At 42.9% G+C, this 14,617-nt stretch overlaps 1 protein-coding gene across 1 annotated transcript; it reads left to right on the forward strand.

Annotated features, from left to right (window-relative positions):
• The first annotated feature begins 2,111 nt into the window (after positions 1-2,111).
• On the forward strand, positions 2,112-8,270 carry FADD (Fas associated via death domain). Its single transcript, XM_056493243.1, has 2 exons — positions 2,112-2,640; positions 2,986-8,270. Exons 1-2 carry the CDS (start codon positions 2,262-2,264, stop codon positions 3,288-3,290), a joined length of 684 nt encoding a protein of 227 aa, XP_056349218.1. The 5' UTR covers positions 2,112-2,261; the 3' UTR covers positions 3,291-8,270.
• Positions 8,271-14,617: the final 6,347 nt, after the last annotated feature.

The raw sequence follows: 14,617 nt of genomic DNA on the forward strand, positions 1-14,617 counted from the left end.
AACAAAAATTAACCTCTTAAATCACACACATTTTGTCCCAGCTCAAATTCACAGTGGCAATTTCTCTCAGTCTTTGCTTTACCACAAGACCCTGCAACAAGTTAATTCCCTCCAGTTTGCAGCATTTAGGGAATAAACAAAAATATCTAGTGGGTTTGTCTAAGGAGGGCTTGTGCCTGTGGGAGTTTCAGAAATGTTTTGGGGGTTGGCCTTCATGTCGGAATGTGAGAGTGGAGATGGAGATGAGGAAGATGATAGTGTTTAAGTCCATTTACCAATCAGAAATGTTTATGAAGAGAGAACATAGATCTGTGAGTGTGTTGTAAGAATTATAAATCAAAGTGTGCGGGAAACAACTTAGGAACGGGGTAGTTTGGGGAATCAACATGCCAGCACTCACAGAAAGAGCAAGGAAATCTCTGAACTATCTACATGTGCTGAGAAGAAAAGCCAAAAGGCACCTACCAAACAATGGGATGAACTTGATCTTTCCCATTTAAGAAAAGTTCACAACCTTCCACCTTGTGTAAGAGTCACCTCTTAAATACAGGGACTTAACATTTGCCCTATTTCTTCCCTTTTAAAGGTCAGGAGGTACTTTGTGTCACAATTAATCTTCGTGAGGAACAAAGGCCAAGCTGCATGCCCTGTGTTTCCAGGGAAAGGCTGGGGGTCTCTGGGGGCAGCAGGGGCCATAGGGGAGCTGCTTCCCTGGGCAGCTGTCAGGCAGGGAAACCATGGGAATGGCATCCCTTGGGGAGCAGCGCTCTGTTGAGGCCTTTCTTGCTCTTGGTGGAGAAAGGCCTTATAGAATCATAGAACCACTGAACAACTAAGGTTGGAAAAGACCTTGAAGGTCATTGAGTCCAGCCATTAACCCAGCACCACCAAGTCCACCACCATGTCTCAAAGCACCACATCTGTACGTCTTTTGAATCCCCCCAGGGATGGTGACCCCAATACTTCCCCATGGCAGCCTGTTCCAATGCCTGTGCACCCTTTCAGTGAAGAAACGTCTCCTAATATCCCACCTAAACCTCCTCTGGTGATTTTCCTCTTGTCCATCCCCTTTCCCCTCCTGTCTTCATGCTCCTCTTAGTGAGCAGTGGAAAGCCAAAAGGTACCCCCTGAGCTTCCTCATCCCCAGGTTGAACCTTTCATCCTTGTACTGATTTTCTTTCCACCTTTTGGAAAAAAAAAAAATGAAAACAAACCCACAGAAACTGACCCTTAAAGGGGTAGGTGTTCACAAGAAGTCCAATGATTCAGTATTAAACAGGAAATCTACAGTTCCCCCAACTTCAGGCTTGGGTGAGGACACACCTTGAGTCTTGTGTCCTGGTCTGTGTTCCTCAATTCAGGAAGGACATGGAGGGGCTGGAGCGTGTCCAGGGAAAGGAATGGAGCTGGGGAAGGGTCTGGAGCCCCAGGAGCAGCTGAGGGAGCTGGGAAAAGGGCTCAGCCTGGAGAAAACGAGGGTCGGGGGGAACCTTCTGGCTCTGCACAGCTCCCTGACAGAAGGGATAGCCGGGCGGGTCGGTCTGTGCTCCCAAGGAACAGGGACAGGACACGAAGACAGTCTAAACTGCACCAGGAGAGGTTTAGGCTGGATAATAGGAAGAATTCCTTTGCAGAAAGGGTGATCAGACATTGGAATGGCTTGCCCAGAGAGGTGGTGGAGTCACTGTCCCTGGAAGTGTTTAACAAAAGACTGGATGTGGCTCTCAGTGCCATGCTCTGGTTGACATGGTGGTGCTCAGTCACAGATTGGACTCGATCATCTCTGAGGTCTTTCCCAAGTAAATTGATTCTGTGGCTCTGTGGCTCTGTGATTCTGTGGCTCTGTTATTCTGTGACTCTGTGATTCTGTGACCGGGCCAGGGCCGAAGCACTGAGGCACGGCGGCTTCTCCCGCAGCAGGACATCGGCCGCGCCGAGCTCGGCTCCAGCAAGTGCTCTGCATTCAGCATCACCAAACAAGCCCGTTCGCCTCGGGAAGGGCTCGGGGCAGTGCGTCCTCAACCCCAGTTTAGGCGGCGGCGAGGGCACAAACATCCCCTCACGGACGGCGGCACGGCCGCCATCTTGGGGCGGGCAGCGGGCGGGAAACCCGCGGCCTTACGTAAGTTCCGGGCGCGGGTCGCACTCCATCGCGGTGGGGCCGGGCTGGGCCGGGCTGAGCTGGGCTGGTCTCGTCTCGTCTCGTCCTGTCTCTCCGGTGTCTCTTCGTGTTCCCGGGAAGTCGCTCTGTGCAAACAGGAATGGATTTCCCCTCCGGAAGGTTGGGACAGGATGCCGAAATCCCCCGCGCGCGGCCCGTGCCGGGCGCGGGCCCCCGCGCCGTGAATCCTTTCCTGAGCCTGCTGAACTCCATCTCCTCGGGTCTGTCGGACACGGAGCTCTCCGAAATGAAGTTCCTGTGCCGCGACAAAATTGGGAAGCGAAAGCTTGATGCGGTGCAAAGCGGCCGGGAGCTCTTCAGCATCCTGATGGAGCAGCAGCTGATCGCGCACGACAACCTGGCATTGCTGAGGAAGCTGCTGCAGGACATCCGCAGGGACGATTTGCAGTCACGGGTGGTTCAGTTCGAAGAGGAAGAACCTCATGCCCTTGATAATCAGCCAGATGGGCATGAAAAACGTAGGTGGATTATTATATATATAGTTTTATATCTATGGTTATATCCCCGTATATATGACTTCTATATATAGAAGTACATATATATATATATATATATATATATACTAGGAACCCTAGTAAATGTTACACTAACGTCTTTTCGGGGTGGAATTTTTCCCTCTCTTTTTAATCTTCCTTTTATCTTTTGGGATTCCAAGTTTGTCTGGTGGCTTCCACAGAACTCTCAGTTTGTGCAGTTTAACAAGAGTAGTGGCATTTTGCTGAAATAAAACCAACAACTTCTAAACGTTTTATTGTGTTTCTTAGTAAATCCGTGGCTAACTTGATCTGCTTGTGCTGTTTTAGGTCTCCTGAAAGCAGCTGTTGAAGTCATATGTGACAATGTTGGGAGAGAGTGGAAGAAGCTGATGCGAGAACTTAGGATGGCAGAGGTGAAGCTGGACAGAATAGTAGCAGCCCATCCAGATAACTTGTATGAGCAGCTTGTTCAGGCACTTCGGGAGTGGCAGTTGTGGAAGGGGAAGGATGCAAAGGTGGCTGACTTAATAAAAGCCCTCCAGAGCTGCAAGCTGAAGTTGGTGGCAGACCTGGTTGAAGAGAAGATCTCACAGCTGAACATGGAACCAGATGAAGTGGGTAAAAAACTATGAATGAAAAATCAGAGTACCTTCTTCTTCTCTGAACCAAAACAATTATCAGTGGCTGATTATTGTGCCACTTATTTATGTGCCTTAATAAGTTAATTTGTGCTCAGGTGAAAATTGACATGGGAGCAGATTCCTTTCAGGGAACACTTTGTAGTTTGATGCTTCTTTCAAGGTATTTTAACTTTCACAAAATCTGAACTCCATTTTGTAGAAATTCTCACACTTTTGTTCTGCCACTCACTTGGAAAGATTTGCTTTGCTGTAGGCATTTTTCAGATGCACCTCCACTGGAAATACATTTATGGGACACTTCTGAGGCAACTGGAATTTAGAATTTCATGGGGAGGTTAGATTTTTTTTTTTTTTTAATGGCCTATTATAAATAGAGTGTGAAAGGGAGAAGGGGTAAACCTTTCAGCTGGATGCTGGCTTTTCTTTTAGAGAAGCATAAAATAATATCTTAGGTAATTCATCAAATATATTTGCTCTCCATGAAAGGATATTTAAGACAACTGTAACCTCAGACTGCAGTGCAAGAGGGACATTAAATATTGTGGTGGCTTTCTTGGAAAAAATGTGCCTGGTTTTGAAAATGAAATCAAATGTCTGTACCAAGTGCCTTCAGCATCCCAGAGGAAGTGCTCTTCTGAAACTGTCCAAGAGACTTCGTGTCTCATAGATGTTTACAGCAGCCTCTTGTCAAAGCTGGGACTGCTGTGGGACTGCTTGCTGGGACTCCTTCCATGACCTCTGTGAGAGGCTGCTCGTGTGTGCTGGAAGGTGTGAGCCACTCACAGAGGGAACAGGATTCATGAACCTGTGTCAGATTCAGTTCTCAGCTGTCATCTGGAACAAACTTCAATCAGTGGCCTTCACGCCTGACTTAAGGCTGGAGAAATTGCACAGTTGCACAGTCCAGGACATGCAGGGCTGTAGAGGCCTCAGGGAGAAGAATCCCATGAGATCATTACTGCTTGAACATCTGCAGGATCCTGCATTTCTGCAGACATCTCCCAAGTGCCTGGTTAGATACTGGAAGAGGTTTAATTGATGCTGCATCTGTGGGACTTCCAGCTCTTCCCAAATTGTTTCCATGTGGTGCCATTGCTGTGAAGGGCTGGGTGTCAGCACATAACTTGTCACTGCTCTGCAGAAACGTTGTGACACTGACAATTTTCAAGTTTTTGTTGCACCTAGTGCCTCTTTCTCAAACAGTGAGGCTTGAATACTTAATGGTAATTAGTGGAAACTGCCATGAGTTCACATGATAGAAAAATCATTTCAGTCAGGGTTTTTTTCCCTTCAGTGATGCTTCTCATCACTCCTAGGAGTGCTCAAGGCCAGGCTGGATGGGACTTGGAGCAACCTGGTCGAGTGGAAGGAGTCATTGATTGGAACTGGATTATCTTTTAGGTTCCTTCCTGCCCAAACCAGGATTGTGTGCTGATTCTCAGTATCTTTCCAATTGTGGTGTATTAAGTATCTCTGGTTGTATCCAAACAAAGGGAAATACAGGAGTTGCCACCTGTCTGCCTCTCCAGCAGGCAGAGTTCTCCAAGTTCTTACTCTATTTATTTGTAGCAATTGTCAATTCCAGGCTCCCAGGAGGAGATGCTGAGCTTCGGCTGAATGACCAGCTCAGGTGCTTTGGAGATTTTTGTTTCATAGACACCAGGAGTAATCATTTTGCAGTATCTAAAGAAAAGGATTGCTCCAGCAGTTTTTTCTTCCTGCCTCTGAGCAATCCCTGGGAGCAGAGCAGAGGAGTGGAAGTGAGTAGAATGAATTATATGAGTGTTCAAACAGCTCTGCAACAGCTCCAAGTCCAATCTCTCTGCTGAACCACTTTTCTTATCCACTTTTAATAAGTCTTCTGCTTCTCCGACGAGATTTATGTGGAATAGGAAAAGTACAATGCCTACTGCATACAGCCAGGATATTTTAGGAATTGGTTGGAATAATCTGGTGGTTGTAGCCAAGCACTCATTGGCTACAAGAAATACTCTGCTTCAGGAGATAAAAACCTCTTGTTTCTTTAAGGATTTTGTACATCCTTTTACTGTGTCTGAAAGCAATGACCTAGACTGCATCGATCTGTGCCATACCTCAGAGCGAATTATGACTGTTTTTATGAGAGATTAAAATGTTTATGTGAAAGCAAAATCAACTGAAATGAAGGGAACAAAATCTTTTTATTGGGAGGAGGGATAAAGAGTAGAATTTGTAAGGGAGTGTTTTCTGATCCAGTTGACAATCTTTTATTTTCAAATTAAACACCTTGAACTCATACACATATTTTTATAACTTGAATTAAAGTTTTATATTGTATAATTCTGTGTACATTTAATTAAAATAATTCCTTAAGAAAACAAAAAGTGGAACAGGGTATTTTCTTGTTTGGGATTGCTGTCTGCAGTGAGATCTCTGACTGAGAGAAAGTGGATGTTAAGGACAATTTGGAAGCAAGGAGTGGTGCTAAACAGGCATTGTGTTAGCAGTGCCCTTCTTGGGACATTAAAGACAAAAAGGCAAGTGTTTTGTCATTGAGTTTCTTAGAAGTGCTAAACAGGCTGCAGTCTGCCTGCAGCAGCATTTGAATCCTGTCACTAAGGGAGGTGTAAGGAAAAAGAGATTCCCTGCCAGCCCTCAAGAGCCTAAACTCAGTCCCAAGGTGCTTGGGAGACAGGATGCCTGTGGGTAGGCTTCCTTTTCTTTTCCTCTGCTAGCCATGCTGTGCTAAGGATGTCATATTTGATAATTAATTGAAAACCTAGCTTCTGGTTTAGTCTAAGCTTGGTCAGGATTTTAGAGGACGTGCTCAGAATGAATTTACAGAGGCTTGGGTGTTTTGTGGTGTGTCAGCCTGCACTTGAAGTTGTGAGTAAGACAACTTAATTGCCCTTTTTATCAAACCCTTTAGGATGCTCTCCAAGAGTATCTGCCTGTGAGGAATTACTTAAACCTTTTTCCTTTTGGTCTCCTGAGAGTAATCTTTCCTTACAGCCTTGAGAAAACAGCACATCAAAACATGTGGAGAATTAGGAGTGCCATCTCAGGAGAATTCTCATCTCAGAGGGTTGTTTTTCCATGTCATTTCTCAGTCCCTTTCAGCACTTGCTTGCCATTGCCTATGATTTTTTAAGATATCAATTATGAACACATATTGAGGTGATTTTCTTTTCCAAAATTGCATTATTTTCATTACTGGGTTAAATAAAGTTTTCTAGCCCATTAATTAAAAATCCTCTTCCACAAATTGATTGTTGTGAACATTTCAAATACAATGCTTTGGCTTCCTTTTCTTCATTCTCCACACTCAGGCAGCTGCATTTCCTCCAGCCTTTGTTTCATTCCTGAAATAATTGTCTCCTCTGAAATCTAATTGCATCATTTTTAAACAATTGTTTAATGCAGAAAGCTTAATAACACTGACTGTCTCCAAGCTCTCTCTAGTGCTCAGCATGTATTTAATTCAGACTTTTTGGCTGAGCATTTTTCAATTCAAATTTATTTCTAATCATTGTCTTGTGCCTTTCTTCTTCAGCATGAATCACCTATATCCTTAAAATGTGTTCTAGCACAAATAGTTTTCTAGGTTTTCTTCCCTCTTTGACTTACTACTTTTCTCTGACAGTGTTTTGGTGCTCTGGTAGAATTGAGAGAAGTTAGCTCACTGTTTCAACCATAAAAATAAGAATAATGGGGGTGAGCTGAGGGGTAGGGGAAGGAGTTGTGAGTAAAGGTTCAGGAACTTTTGGAGAATCTGAGTTTTAAAAAAAACTGTCACAGCTGAGGATTACTTCACAGGAGCAGGGTGTATTGCAATGTGTGTGTACTGGGAAGTGGAGGTTCCAGGAGAGAAAGATGCAGGGCTTTACTCAGCTGCTGGGAAAGGCAGAGTCATGCAGGTCTCTGCTTGGCAATCTGCATGGAACCAACTCTTAATCATTAAAAAGTCCCGTCCACAGAACAATTCCTGCTCATGCCTCATTCCTGAGAGCATTACACATGCCTCTCTTAAAGCAGGCAGAAGTGAAAACAACAGGCTTGTTCTTGTGAAACATGATGTAATAGACAACATTAAAATCCCTGAAGTTGGCCATCCTGGTTGAGTTTGAATCAGGTAATTTCTCTGACTTGGTCAGTTTTGGAAGCTGGAAGCCTTTTCCATGCACTCTGTGTGTATAGCTCCTGCATGGATGGCAGCTGAGCTCTCCTTTCTTTTTGGTTTCTTGTGCTGTGTTGGGGAAGGTCACAGAACTCCAGGCAGCTCTCACAGTAACCAGCTCTTATAGCAAAGAGAAGGGGTTTGTGCATGTTCTCTGCTCTAAAAAAAATAACAGCTCCAAGGGAGGTCTTGAGGCGTCTCCAGTACAATGTAATAAAAAAGTGCCTTTGCTAAGGAAAGCAGCTTAATGTCAACTTTGTATCTCTGCCGAATGCTTCAAAAAGCTGTCAGACTGGTATTTTTTTATTTACTACATAATGTTCAAGCCTTCAGAGCAGGCGCTGGTGCTGTGTGAAGTTACACAGTCATAAAACTGGACCATTATCATGCGAGATGTAAAAAACACCCACCTGGGGCTTTCTGTGGGAGGTATTTTATTTACAAGTGAGCCCGGCTTTGGAGAACTTCTACAGAGAGCATTCATCTTGCCATTAAAAATGCTCACGATTTTAAAAATGTTTTCTTCTCCATTTCTTAATTCTGCTGATCCTATTGATCACAGTATGAGTATTAACTTTAAAAAACTGATTTGCAGAATTTAGTCTGAGCAGTTCTTATTGTGGTCTAAATTCTAAAAAGGTTGTAGGAGCTATTCTGCAAGCATACACACCACCTGTGGCAAAAGGGATGTACAAAGTTTCAATTTCTATACAAAAGCTGATGATTTTTGTATGCAAACCTGGTACTAGATTTTGTACACAGTGAGCATAAAAAATGTGAGAAAGTTTTGACATAAAAATGAATCTATAAAACTACTGTACTGTATTGGCCGTTAATGTCTGTATGTATTGAGCTAAATCTTATCTTTGTTTCCCTCCCAGTCGTCTCCTGAGAGGTGCTTTCTGTCACTCGCAGGCATATTGCCAAATTTCCAACAAAAATTGCCGAGAAAATGTGAATTAAAAGGGTGCAGCACTGGCAGGTCTGTGCCTCACATCCCACATTGTTTAATTTATGTTCTGCTCAGAGTAAGCAGAATTTATTCACAGCCCCTTGGCCGTGAAGTCCCTAACGTGGGAAAGCCGGGATAGCCTGAATTCCCCCCAAAGCCGGGGTTGCCATGGCAGTGCGGGTGCACAGCAGTCCACGGGCATGTGGCTGCAGCACGCTGCCGGCCGGTCAGCCCAGCCAGTCGCACGCTGCTGGGAAGTGCTCACTCATTCCGGATTGCTGCGCTGCCCGCTCTGACCATGTCAGGAACCCCAAATCCAAGAGCAGGAATGGAAACAAAACTTCTTGGTGAATTCCCTCGTTTACAGTTCTCCCTGGAACAAGACGTGTGAGGGAGCAGGGCTAAATATTAAGAAATATATTTTTTATTTTTTTGTCCGCAGTACCAGTTTACATGGTGCTTCCATTCCTGTTTCCAGCTGGAATGGTAAAGCTCCAGCTTGTGCGTGTAGCTGCATGTTTGTGCATGAGGCAGCTAATATGTATGCAGATGAATTTAAACTAATTAGAGCTAAAGCCAGCAAAGCACACATTTCTAGCTAACGGCTGAATGCAGCTCTGTTACAGGGCACCTAATTAAGTTATTCGCTGTGGACCTGCTCATACAATTTTCTGTAGAACCTATTCTACTTTTTAAAAAAAATAAAAATAAAAATAACTTCATCTTATGTCTGAATTTTTAAATCAGAATGTCATTCCACATCTGGCCCGTGAATTTTCAGGGCTATTAAATGTTGCACTGTTTCTTAGAGTACTGTGTTTATAAGGCACTTCACTTCATGGAGTATTTTTTCCTCTTAATTCCAGAAATTTCATGGTTAAAGTTCTCCAGCCCTGACTGACTCTGAACTTTTTCTCACGCAACTCATGTTAGACCTAAGCAAGAGGCACCCCCACACCCTGGTTTTTGATTGTAAGAGTAATTAGTTTTTTCCCCCACCCTGTATCCAGTAAATAAGTATGCTGGGGAATTAAGGTGCTTAGCCAAGGTTCCAAATAATCCCTGAGTTCCTCATCATATGGAACTGATGCCTGTGCTCCCTCCAGCTACTGAGGGTAACTAATAGCAGTTGGAGCACAGCATAATCATGATTTTCAACCTAGGAATATCTCCTCCTTTCACCTAATTTGCCTTAAAGTGGGAATGGAGGTGGAAATCCACATCAGAGAGGGAAATTCTCAGCTCTAGAAATTTCTGATTCTTCTGTAATCACTTCCACTGGATAAGGGGCTCAATGGTGTGAAAGGACCAGATCATTTTGCAGATTGAAAGCCAAAGGCAGATTTGACTCCTGTGAATGAAGGTTTACAGAGGTGTCTAGACCAACAGTCTTAGAGAAGATGCCATCACACAGCTACTTAACCAAATTCAATGTCAACCAACACCTTTGAAAATCCCGAGTTTGCTTCACACACAATGTTTGTCTATTTCCTAGGTTAGTATTTTCACTGGCTTATGGTTTATTACTATTAGGTTAGATGGAATTTAGGTTGAACTAACTTTTTTAGGTGATTTCTTTACTAATGGGTGATTCAAATAGGCTTGAGCTAGGCCTTCTGCCAGAAGGTGCCTCACCAGCAAGTCTGATGTCTGTTCCTTGGGTCTGACTTGTGGGGAGCTCAATTTGTTTTGTGAGGGCTGAGAAGTTCCCACAGGCTAATTCAGAGGAATTAGAGAAGGAATTATAGAGAAATCAGATCCCAGTTCCTTTATTTAAAGGGTACCTGGAGTGCCCCATAGGCTTGTCCTATTTTTTCCTTCCCACAAACTCATCCCCCAGCTCATCATTAAATGCTGAATAATTTCAACATGCAGGCCTGAGGGAGGACAAACACTCCTTTTCTTGGTGGTTTGAAGAGGACTCTGACAGTTCTTGAATCACCCCTGGTTATTCAGACAGCCTGTTCCAGTGGTTTTCAATGCATTCAAATAGGGACCCTCAGCTAGGGAAAAATGGGCAAGGGTGGAATTAGCACAGTACCTGTAAACAGGTCAGGGAGTATCCTGGTTTGGCAACATCATGTCAGATGTCACAGCAGCAGTGACAGCTTCCTGGCTTTTTTTTTTTTTTTTTTTTTTTTGTTTTTTGTTTTTTGTTTTTTGTTTTGTTGTTGTTGTTGTTGTTGTTGTTGTTGTTGTTGTTGTTTTGTTGGGTTTTTTTGTTTTTTTGTTTTTTCTCATGCAAGGAGAAGGAATGGGGGAGATGCAGGCCACAGGGTGCTGCCAGCTTCTCTCAGCCGTGTTATTTTGGTACTACAAAGGTCGCATTATTGAAGACAGACAAAAAAAGCCTCTAAATCATGCAACCAGAGTGAACCCTAGGAGCTGAAAAACCCTTCCTTTGTGCACTTGGAAACCTTGCTATGACGTAGCTGGTGTCTGGATACAGAGGCTTTTCTGCAGCATTTTGGCTGTAACTGAGACATGCTATCTCCATGAGCATTGAAAACTGGGACTCAGGAACCATCCCCATTGCTGTTACTAAACATTGTGACCTTGACAGGATAAAATGACTCAATTCAGCAAAGCATGCTGGGTCTGATAGATAAAAATTTAAATTATCATTGTTTTGGCTGGCATAAAATTTTATTCTGTTTACAGCAAAAATCTGGTGCTGCAGAACTTTTTGTTGCATCACTTGTGCCTGAATATTCCTTTATTTGCTGAATATCCATGGGCATGTGGCAGGTAAATGCTGAATATTCATGCAAGGAACCTCACTGTTTGCACATGACTTAAAGATTTATTAAAATCAAACTGGTGCCATGTTATTTTGGTGAAAGAAAACTGCACATTTAATTACAGGACAGAAAGAAAGTATTGGATGTGAAAATTACATGTCTCCCAAGTCCTGATATGCTTGTGTATGTGTATATGCACATATCTCTGTGTGTATGGTGTGTGTTTCCATATGCATACACACACACCCTTCAGTAAAGTTATTTGATCTAATCTGGAAAACAAGATTTTCCTGACAGGGCTATTTCTCAATACTCCTTCTCCAACTTCTGTCTGTCCCTTATATGCTCTATACTGCATCTGTAAGGAAATATATCCCTATGGCAATCTCCAAGAGCAGCCTAATTCTGTTAGAAACAAAAGTGGTATTTCTGGGCCAACTCATTAATAATAAGTAAAAATTCAGAGCCAGCTGCTGCATCTCCAGGATCAGCCAGAGCAGGAGTGATTTTGAGCCATTGTTTTATTCTCACAGGTTGTAATGCAAGAACTGGCTTAATTCCTGGTGTACATTAGAGCAGTTTCTGGGATTTTCAGCATCTTCCTTCTGTCTAGTGTTCTGGGTCAATGCAGAACTCGTGATGCTGAAATTACCTTCTGTTCTCTTCCCTGTTGCTTCTGCTTTTGCAGGCAGGGGAGAAAATTATGTAATAGAAAAAAAATTTAGAAATTATACATGTCCAAAGTAAGAGTCCTTTTCTCATTCTGCTTTGTGCATTTCCAGTGCCCTAAATGATTCCAGCACCAGGCAGGTGAGTCCCTGCCACTCCAGACTTTGGCTTCACAGTTAAGTACAAAGAGCAAGTTAGTGCCAAGTTCCTCGATGGCTGTTGTGGTGAGGGCAGCAGTTCACCAGACTGAAACTGCCAGATTATTCTCATCTTGGCTAGACTTCATATTTCCCATTTGTGCATAAAGAAATGCTAATGATTCCTGGAAGTTTTAGGCATTGTTATTTAAAGTTATTTGAGAGACAAAGGGAAGGTACTGTTTACATCTGGAGGAGGACCTGACCTTTGTTTGGAGTGCTGGATGATCGATTGTAACATGAAAGGAAAAGGTGAGGAGTGCTCCTGTAGCTCTGTGCAAAAACTTACATGTGTTGTGGGAGTTTAATTCGCAGGCCTAAGCTAGAACCAGCTTGTGAGTCAATACTTCTGTTGACTCTTTTAGATGTGGATTACAATGCAAACAGATGGTGTGGTCAAAGGGTCTTTAATATGAACTGTGTTCAGGAGAACAGGGAATTTAACTTCAAGAGAAATTAGCTCCCCTGCTTGTTACAGCACAGATGAACAATATCAGGGCTGCTGGTTTCTTCTGAGTTATTCCCTTTTATATCTTACATGTGTTATTCTCAGTTCTTTTAAGGACTAGTTTTGTTCAGCTGTTGTCCACCTTCCTAGATATGATGATTCTTAACCAAGAGCAGGGAAAGCCTATCTTTCTTACCTTTTTCTCTTGTGTTTTGTTTTTTTTTCCAAGTTACACACCATGTCGTGTACACACCTTACTTTCAGCAGCTAGATAGTAAATGACTGTTTATTTAGTAACAGCCAGCCTTAATTAATTGTAATTTGACAAAAGCTGTGTAAATACCTCTGTGCAAAGGAACAAGGCATTCAGGCAAACAGAAAAAGGGAAAAGGAACACTTGAATGACTAAGAGTGTTATCTGTCACAAGGCAGGGACAAAACTTTTGTTGGTAGCTGGGTCAAAAGATGACACGTGGAGACCTCAATGGCAGCTGAGGACACACGGGATGAAACCTCAGGTGCAGATAAAGACATTCTTGTAAGGGGCCTGAACTCGGAGTGACCCATGGGGATGGGTTGAGCAGCCCAAGCTGCACACACAAAGCCTGACTCCTGCTGGAGGAGGCAGTGTGAGCTGACCGCAAGTTTTATGGAGGAGATGTCTGTGTAGAGGGAAGATAAATTTGGCTAGATTAGTGACAAACACTCTACCAGCCAAGAAGGGATGCAAGGCTTCATTGTGTTTTTATTCATTATTAAAATAACATAAGGACTTAAGCATCCTAAAAACATTAATCTCAAAACTAGGATATCATGGCAGCACTAAAATTAAAATTTCAGACAGGAATCCTAAAACTGCCTCACTTTAGGGCACTGAGAGTCCAGCAATAGGGATAACCCATAAAAGCAAGGCAGTGTAAAGGTGGCTTCTGCTACTGTTGGCATTAGAGAGGACCCTTCCTTCTCCATGAGGATCTTCTCTCCACAGCATGTCTCACCCAGGCTGTGTGCTATGTGCTATGAGTTTATGGATTTGCAGGGAACTCACTCAAAGTTATGGTGTTTTCTTCAAAAGCTAAGGGATAATTAAGGATAATTTCAACACAACACAGGGATATACTGGGTAAGGACAGATCAGTATAGAAGCAAGTGGGTAAGGAATTTACACAAAAAGAAGCCCCATTTTCTATATTTCTATTTCTTTTTCTCAATACTTATTTCAAGTTGACTTGAGCACTGTTCCCAATGGTCTTGGGTTTTTTCCCTCTGGCAAATGTAGAGCTGCTTTTTCTGAAGTATTGTCTACTTTCCCTGAAGGTTTTCTTCTGACTCTGATTGCTTTTAAATGTCACTCTGCTGCTTTAGGCTGCTCGTAGGTTGTCTGAGCTGAATGGTTACCATTAGCTAGCTTACACCTATACTCATTTTCTGTGTCGGATCCTGACCTAGTAACCTTCTTCTCCAAATGCTAAAGGTGAGATTTAGTCTGAAATGACCTGGTTGTCTAGGCAGAATTGCTACTAGTCAGAACAGGAAATAATATTGGGAACTGAACTTTGACAGCACTTTAATTCACCATACCTATTGGCAGACATTTTCATCTGAGCCTTAGGTTCACCTTGAAACTGGAGATGGTTTCTTGCCAAACACACTGTTGCCACTCCAAGTGTCCACGGTTTTTATAATTTTTATCTGTAGCAGTTTGCTTTATGACTTCATTTTGAGGCTATCTTTGTTTTCAGTCACCATCCCAGGCAATTCATTTTAGCAAATTAATATTCCTAGTGAATACTATGAAGACAGTGGGGAGTTAAATGGTGAAAATAAACATTTTAACTCATGCATAAACTGGTGATTCACTGAAAGTGTTATTTACATTTTCATTCGCCTGCAAGCTGAAGCTGGTCACACAGAAAAATCCTGCAGCCTTGTCACACACATATGATTTGGAACTAATACCTTCCCAACATCATTATCTTCACACACACTGGTTAATGCTTCAATTCAGTTTGCATCTCAATAACGAAGGTGGTGATTGCCACAAACAATTTCATGCAGGCAATGTGCAAGTAATGAAAGGTATGTTATCACTTGAGATCTAGTCAGGTAAGGATTAAAAATAGGCTTAAGTGCTATTTGAGGTCTCTTTAGTTTT

This window comes from Oenanthe melanoleuca, chromosome 5 (assembly GCF_029582105.1).
Source record: "Oenanthe melanoleuca isolate GR-GAL-2019-014 chromosome 5, OMel1.0, whole genome shotgun sequence".
Lineage (NCBI taxonomy): Eukaryota > Metazoa > Chordata > Aves > Passeriformes > Muscicapidae > Oenanthe > Oenanthe melanoleuca.

What these genes read in the sequence shown, in the direction of transcription:
- FADD (XM_056493243.1), top strand. Translation starts at nt 2,262, where the DNA reads ATGGATTTCCCCTCCGGAAGGTTGGGACAGGATGCCGAAATCCCCCGC. An exon ending in GCCAGATGGGCATGAAAAAC is followed by an intron (nt 2,641 to 2,985) that starts GTAGGTGGATTA and finishes GTGCTGTTTTAG; the next exon opens with GTCTCCTGAAAGCAGCTGTT.